The sequence below is a fragment of the Olea europaea genome, chromosome 13 (assembly GCF_002742605.1).
Source record: "Olea europaea var. sylvestris chromosome 13, O_europaea_v1, whole genome shotgun sequence".
NCBI classification, from domain to species: domain Eukaryota; kingdom Viridiplantae; phylum Streptophyta; class Magnoliopsida; order Lamiales; family Oleaceae; genus Olea; species Olea europaea.
The window spans coordinates 8,100,656-8,108,922 of record NC_036249.1 but is presented as its reverse complement, the minus strand read 5'-3'; the positions used below and the strand labels follow the sequence as shown (position 1 = coordinate 8,108,922).

The window sequence follows — 8,267 nt, the reverse complement described above, 5'->3', positions numbered from 1 at the left end:
CATAGGATAATCACTTAGTTTACCCGACCATCTCTCATGCGGAGTGTCACCATTTAGTTCAGCAAATGGAGTCAAATTAATCAAATAACAAACAGTCATAACAGCTTCACCCCAAAAATATTTGGGAACACCAAAACTTTATCAAGTACGGTTCTATTCATCATTTCAGCTACCCCGTTTTGTTAGGGAGTGTAAGGAATAGTTTTATGTCTAGTTATGCCATTTTCTTTACACATACTATCAAATTCCATGTTGCAAAACTTTAGGCCGTTATCTGTCTTAAAATTTTGATTTTCTTGCCAGTTTGGTTTTCCACTTGTTTATTCCATTTATTGAAGTTATGGAAAGTCTCAAATTTATCTTTCAATAGATAGACCCACACTTTCCTAGTATAGTCGTCGATAATAGACAGGAAATACCCATTTCCACCCGGTGTGGGATTACTAGTAGGACCCCACATATCAGAATGCACATATTCAAGCATGCCTTTAGCTCTATTAACACTCGTGGAGAATGAAGTTTTATGATACTTATCAAGCACACAGTGATCACAAAATGACAAATCTGACACACAATCATTACCAAATGCACCTTTTTCATTAAGTAGCTTATGTTCCTTAATACCTACGTGAGCAAGTCTATTATGTCATGTGTGTCTGTGATCAATCTTGGTAAAAGAGGTAGAGGAGTTCAAACCTCTAATCACTTCCCTAGTAGTGATGTAGATATCATTTTTCTTAGTTCCCTTAATAGAACTAAAGCACCCTTGATCATTTTTAGCATACCATTTCCAATTTTACTCGTGAAGTCATCATTTTCAAGTCTCTAAACAATTTTAAAAGATGTTAGATATATTCCTAGACAATTCAGGAATATATCTAACATCTTTTAACGTGTACACAAAACCTGTGTCAAATTTTATGTTTATGTCACTAATTCCAATAATAGTATAGGGAAAGTTATCACATAGTACAACATGCCCAACATTGGATTCATGCAAGTTATAAAACCAATTCTTTTCAGACATTACATGAAAAGATGCACCAGAGTCCAATATCCATTCATGCATGCGGGAATTAGAAATTAGATTTAATTCAGCAGTGTATGCAACGGGACTTGTAATCATATAGACCCTACCATCATCTATATTGGAATTAGATGATAACATATTGACCTCATCTCTCTCCTTAACATTTAACTTGCCCTTTTCTTTATGACAATCTTTTATGAAATGCCCTGTGTTTCCACGGTCATAGCATTTTCTAGCCTTCGTCCTAGATTTTGATCTAGGTCTACCCTTGCCCTTCTTTTTCCATCCATTGCCACTTGACTCACCATCACTTTGATATCCATCATGACTATTTTGCCTAAATTGAGTTCTACCCCGCATCATATGTAATTCACTGCTCCTCTTATTGTGTTTTTCAGCTCTAATTTCCAATTCCTACTCCTAACGGAGTCTATGACAATTTTAGGTGTCAACGTACCTCTGTCATACTTAATAGCGTTCTTAACTTCCTTATAGGAACCAGGAATTGCATTGAGCAAAATTATAGCCTTATAAGTTTCGGACACAACCTCATCACAATTAACTATATCTTCTACCAACTTTTTAAATACGTCTAAATTGTCATCGAGATCTTTTGAAGGATCCATTTTAAAACTGAAAAAACTAAAAAGGCTATAGTTCTACCCAACCAACACCTAGAGGGGGGTGAATAGGTGTCTATGCGGAATTTAACAATTTAATTAAGTTATGCAACAAGTCACATAAATTAAACGTTGTCCAGATTCATTCACATGATTTAACTACCTATATTGAATTGCCGGCTGAATTGAAATTGACAGAAAGCAATAAATAACACAAAAATTGTTGACAGAGAAAACCCAACCGGGTAAAAACTCTGGGCACAAGCCAGTAGGGATTCACTATAGAAGACTCCAACTTAAAGTACACCAGACATGACTGTATCTAACAACATTCTGACCTCCTTACTGTATCAACCAAAGCTCTCTTGGATTCTGCAGATCTGCGCCAAAATCCCAGCCTTGTATTTCTTCTATTTCCCGTGAATCAACAAGAACTTCAGTTCTTCAATCAACCTCCTTCCCGAATCTTCAATCAACTGATCTTCTGGAAGTAGTGAGAATTTTTGATAGGTGTTTTATTTGAAAAGGTGTTTGATGTTTTTTTTTTCTTCAATGAATCATATGGTGAAGAGTTTTGCAATTGATCCTTTGGTAGAGAGGAAAATATTGTGCTATGTGCTTTGCCAAAGGTTGTTAATGAAAAGCGAAATTTTTGTTTATATAGTAGGTCGTTTTTGGTAGTATGGAGCGTTTAGAATTCGCGAGGAAGGAAAATTACCAAACGCCGGATGACACTGTCGCTCGAGCGAAGTGCCGACGAAACTCTAGCGATGCACTCTCGCTTGAGCGAAGTGGTGGCGAAACTCCAGCGACGCAGATTCTGTTATTTAGGCTCGAGCGAGGTCAGGGCGAAACTCTAGCACCAATCTTACACCGTTTTCATCTTCAAAGCATTCAACTTTACCCTAGATCTATACATTAATTATTGCGAAATTGCAACACAAGTTTCTGAACTTTTAGACATTGACAAATTGGTCCTTGACTTTACAAACTCGACAAATTAGTCATTTTGGTCACAGATTGCCAATTACAATATTTTCCTAACAAACTCCCCCTTTGGCATTCTGTGACAAAATTGCCCAAGACAGTCAAGGACAAAATCGCCGACTGTTGCTGAAGGAGATGATTGCCGCTGCTAAAGATTGAAGGAGATGAAAAGGTTAGTAGATTTTTTTTTTCTTTTAAGTAGTGGGCCTTTGTTTTAGGCCTGTTTTTGGATTTTAAAACAATTGGGCCAAAGGCTTGTTGGCTGCCCCCCCCCCCCTTTTTTAATTCATACATACCCTAATGAGTATCTTCCTCCTCATTTCCAGCCAAGTGCTAATTGTGAACAGTGGTTGTGACCTTCAAGGACCGTGAGCCTCTGCCGCTGGTGCTGTGAGCCTCTCTTCTCTTTTTCCCTTTTTTTTCGTTTTTATTTTTTTAAGTTCATTTTCATGCCTTTCTCCTTTAGAACATAAAGTCTTGAAGTGATATTTTATATGTCTCTATCATTTAATTGATGATTCAGTATGTGAATTGTGATGATTTATAATTTATGAAAACTAAAAAATCTGTGAAATTGTAAATCTGTGGACTATGATTTGTGAGGGCAATTTGTGAAATTGTGAATATGTAGAGAAAGATTTTTGAAAAAAGAATTTTTGTGAGGGGAGTTTGTATATGATTTTTATGTTATATTATGTTTATATATGGATTGAAAATTTTTAATATTATCTAATAAATATTAATAAACTATCTCGCTACGACGGACACTGACGGTTGATCTAGCTCATCGGATCAAGCACTAGTCTCGCTCCCACTGTATTTTAATATTGGGTTCATAATACACTATTGAATTTTGTAATTACGTTCACTTTTGTGGGCCTAATTTACAAAAGGGAAAAATTCATTTGTAAGAGTTTATTTATAGCCTACTTCAAAATTAAGAGGAGAAGGTTTGCAATTTCAAATTTCAAATACTATTAATGAAATAATTGAATAAAAAAATATTTTATTAATTAAACGTATTAAGGCCACAAATCTATATATTTGGTCACAACTTATCAAGTTAATTGGTTACAAAATTATTTATAAGTTAATTGATGTCTCTTAATGAGATATCAGTGCATGAATTGGTACTAGAAATGTAGAACCTTAGCTGTGTGAGTCTTTCTAGAATGATGTATTGAGGTCGAAAGATTTTGAGCTCCCACGTATTCATGTATGTCCACTTCAAGAATGGATTTAGCCAAAATCCTTCTTGTGGTTGAAAATTATATTCTACTTCATGCAAATGTAGAGAAGAATGGAGTGGGAGAGAAATGCAGAGACGTTTTAATGGTTGCTATTAAATTTATCTTTCATATACAATTTAAATTTATCTTTAACAATTAATTGGTTGTCGTGGTTGCTGTTAAATTTTGATTTCAGAATTGTGAGTTGTGATAGTGGAATTCTCAAAGTGCCACATTGTGTCATTTCATAATTTTTGCTCAATTCATATTTTTCAGTTAAGCAATGGCTTGCCCCTGCTTATTTATAAACTATTAAACATATAGGAAATGTTCGAAGCCTTGTCGGCTTATATATTGCATTGTAGTATTGCACTCTTATCGAATTATATTGACTTTTGTTAGATTTAATCGTAGGATCAATTGTTTGAGCCCCTTTTTGGTATAGAATGCATTTTGGAGTAGTAGACAATTTTATTTTATTTTTTTTGTTTTTGTTTTATAGTTAAGTATTAAGTTAACAGTTGGTACCATAATACGCATATATTTTGCATGCAAATTTTTTTTCTTTTTTTGGTGGGGGAGGGGGGCCTAATATTTTAAGTTCGCCTCAGGCCCCCAAAAGCACAGGATAGGCACTGTGCTAGATTATTCAGTACTCTCTTACGAAGCCTCATACCTTCATCCAGATCCCCAATGATATTATCTTTAGGATGATTAGACTTGACCCTAGTTGATGGTTCCTTAGGGATTGTGTCTTGATCTTGTGGATGTGTTTCCTTTTCAGGAGTTTCAGGAATTTTAAAAGATGATTCAGGCACAAGCGGTTCAGTAGGATCACTAGACCTTATAAGATTACCATTTCTATCATAATTTTCAACATTCTTCCCCTCACTCACACCATCATCTATCACAACATTGACTGACTCCATCACAGTACGAGTACGTGAGTTATATACTCGGAATGCTCGACTATTTCTAGAATACTCTAAGAAGATTCCTTCGTCACTCTTAGATTCAAACTTACTCAAGTTCTCTCTATCACGCAAAATGTAGTACTTACTCCCAAACATACGAAAGTATTTGACAGTAGGCTTTTTACCCTTTAGAATCTCATATGGAGTCTAATCGGTTTTGGGTCTAAGGTAGACTCTATTGATTATGTGGCATGTAGTATTAACAGCTTCTCCCCAAAAATATAAGGCTAGCCCCTTGTCATGAAGCATAGCTCTAGCCATGTCCTGAAGGACACGATTCTTCCTTTCAACCACCCCATTTTGTTGAGGAATGATAGGGGAAGAGAACTCATGTAGTATCCCTTCATCCATGCAGAAGCTCTCAAGATTGAAATTTTCAAACTCTTTTCCATGATCACTTCGCATTCTGGACACTTTGTGATTGAGTTCATTACTAAACCGTTTACACAAAGATTTTATAAGGTCACATGCATCAGATTTTTTCCTAAGCAATTCTACCCATGTGAACCTCGAGAAATCATCTACCACAACCAGAATATACCGCTTACCTCCTAGACTCTCAGTCCTAGATGGTCCCATTAAATCAATTTGTATCAATTCCAGAGGTCTTTTGGTTAAAATTTTAGAAGTCTTTTTATGGATTCCTTTAATTTGTTTACCCAGTTGACATGGTCCACACACAACATTTTCACTAGGACCTATTTTAGGCAAACCATCTACCAACTCCTTTTTAGCCAGTTGTACTAGACTCTTATAGTTTAAATGACGCAATCTTTTATGCCAGAGTTCACTCACATCAATTTTTGCACTCCTACACACATAGTTAGAATTAGGTAGGACTCCATAACAGTTATCAGACGTTCTAACCCCTTCAAGGACCACCCCACCGAATGAATCATACAAGGTACATCTCTTTTCCACAAAGCTAACTTCAAAATCAACACAAATCTGACTAATACTTAACAAGTTCGACTTTAAACCTTCCACATAAAGCACATTTGAGATCAAAGGTAATCCATGTATTTGTACAGTACCTTTGCCAAGAATAGGTGCAGAGCGCCCATCTCCAAAGGTAACCATACCTCCATTGCATTCATCAAGAGTAGTGAATAAAACCTTGTTACCACACATATGCCTAGAACAAACACTATCAAGGTACCACATATTGAAATCTTGGGCTTTTAATGCAACATAAGCAACATAGCAATTTACCTAACCTGAAAGTCCAGCTGGATCCTCCTTTTTAACCCAAACTTTCTTAGATGACCTGGTACTCCTAGTCAGCCTAGTAAGCATCTCAGTCAAATGACTAACCTAATTAGTCAGAAAACTGACCTGACTTGGAATATTCTGATTTCTACGCTCATTGCCTAACTTATAACATCTAGGCCTAGTGTGTCCTAGAGCTCCACAGTGGTGACAGGTGGGAATGAACCTAGGCTCAAAGGTACGTGTCTGTGGGTGTTTGGGCATAAAATTTCTACGTGATTGATGACTTTGTTCCCTCGAAACATTCTTACCCTTATTTGGACTGTTGACAGCATTAGACTTCCTAGAGGCAGAAATGAATACAGTTTTAGATGGACCAGCACCATGTGTATTACCCTCAACATATCCTAGACCTTTCCTATCTCCCGTAGGCTTATTCATTCCCAAAATATCATCCAATTTCTTAGTTCCACTTATGAAAATCTGAAGATGAGCATTAGATTTCTCCAATTCACTAGTTAATGTCTTAACCTTGTCTTCCAACTTCTCATTGACACATTTTAACTCACTGACACTCTTAAGTGAATTCTGGAGATTACTAGCATTTCTCTCTTTTTCTCTTTCAAGGTCATCAACCTTTTTGAGTAGAGCTTTACTGATCTTTTTGATTTTAAGACTCTCCTTGAACGAGAGTTGATAGGCCTCATGTATGTCTATGTCATCCTCATCCTCATTACTAGAATTATTATTGTGAAGTTCTTCCTCAACCTCGTCACTCTCCTTATCAGATTCACTCTTAATAGTCGACACAAATGCCATATAGTTCCCTTCATCTTCACTACTAGATGACTCTTGCCTATCACTGGTCTCAGACTCGTTATCAGTAAGTGAAACAACTAAGGCCTTACCCTGCCCTTTTCTTTGATTCTTCTTATAACTAGGGCACTCATTCCTATAGTGACCTATACCTTGACATTCATGGCACCTAACCAAACGTGGTTTATCACCAGAACTTTTATTCTTAAACCTTTCAGTTTTTTCTTTTGAGAATCTGCTAGGGACTCCACTTTTTCTATCCTGAGGCTTTCTCCTATTCTTGAGAGCCTTTTGAAATTTCTTCACAAAGTAAGCAATTTCATCGTCCCTTAGAGACTCAGTATCGTAAGATTCATCTTCTTTGATGGATTTTAAAGCAATGGACTTTCCTTTCTTAGGTTGTGTGATAGTGAGTTCATAAGTTTGCAAGGATCCTATAAGTTCTTCAATTTTAACTTCATCTAGATCCTTACTTTCCTCAATGACAGTAACTTTAGGCCTAAATCTCTTGGGCAAGGACCTAAGTAATTTTCTAATAATTTTAGACTCGGAAATTTTCTCGCCTAAATTGAAACTAGAATTAACAATATCATTCAATTTTGCATAAAATTCATCGAAGGTTTCGTCATCTTTCATCCTCACTTCTTCAAACCTAGAAGCTAGCATTTGTGATTTTGAGTTCTTTATCGTTTTAGTTCCCTCGTGTGTAGTTTTAAGAATATCCCACACCTCTTTAGCAGTTTCGCACATTGACACTCTCCTAAACTCTTCAGGAGACACGGCCATAAATAAGGCATAAAGTCCCTTGATATTCCAATTACACTCAGCTATCTCATCCTTAGTCCACAGTGATATATCAGTAAGGTTAACAGTTCATGATACGATAGTGGAGGGAGGTTTCCAGCCATTTTGCACACTCAACCAAACATGCTCATTTAAGGACTTAAGAAACGCAAGCATTCTAACCTTCCAGCAAGCATAATTACTTCTGTCAAAGTACGGAGGTACAAAAAGTGATTGACTCATCTAGACAACTATGGGTCAGGACTCGAGATTTGGCTCTGATACCACTTGAAAAGGCTATAGTTCGACCCAACCAACACCTAGAGGGGGGGTGAATAGGTGTCTATGCGGAATTTAACAATTTAATTAAGTTATGCAACAAGTCACATAAATTAAATGTTGTCCAGATTCATTCACATGGTTTAACTACCTATGTTGAATTGCCGGTTGAATTGAAATTGACAGAAAGCAATAAATAACACAAAAATTGTTGACGGAGAAAACCCAACCGGGTAAAAACTCCGGGCACAAGCCAGTAGAGATTCACTATAGAAGACTCCAACTTACAGTACGCCAGACATGACTGTGTCTAACAACACTCTGACCTCCTTACTGTATC

General features: G+C 36.5%; 1 protein-coding gene across 1 annotated transcript; it reads right to left on the bottom strand.

The window, feature by feature from the left end:
- Positions 1–6,154: 6,154 nt before the first annotated feature.
- LOC111408398 (kinesin-related protein 4-like) lies at positions 6,155–7,891 on the bottom strand. Its single transcript, XM_023038164.1, has 4 exons — positions 7,748–7,891; positions 7,508–7,702; positions 7,040–7,165; positions 6,155–6,958 (listed from the first exon to the last, which is right to left on the bottom strand). The coding sequence occupies exons 1-4, from the start codon at positions 7,889–7,891 to the stop codon at positions 6,155–6,157; spliced, it is 1,269 nt and encodes a 422-aa protein (XP_022893932.1).
- Positions 7,892–8,267: the final 376 nt, after the last annotated feature.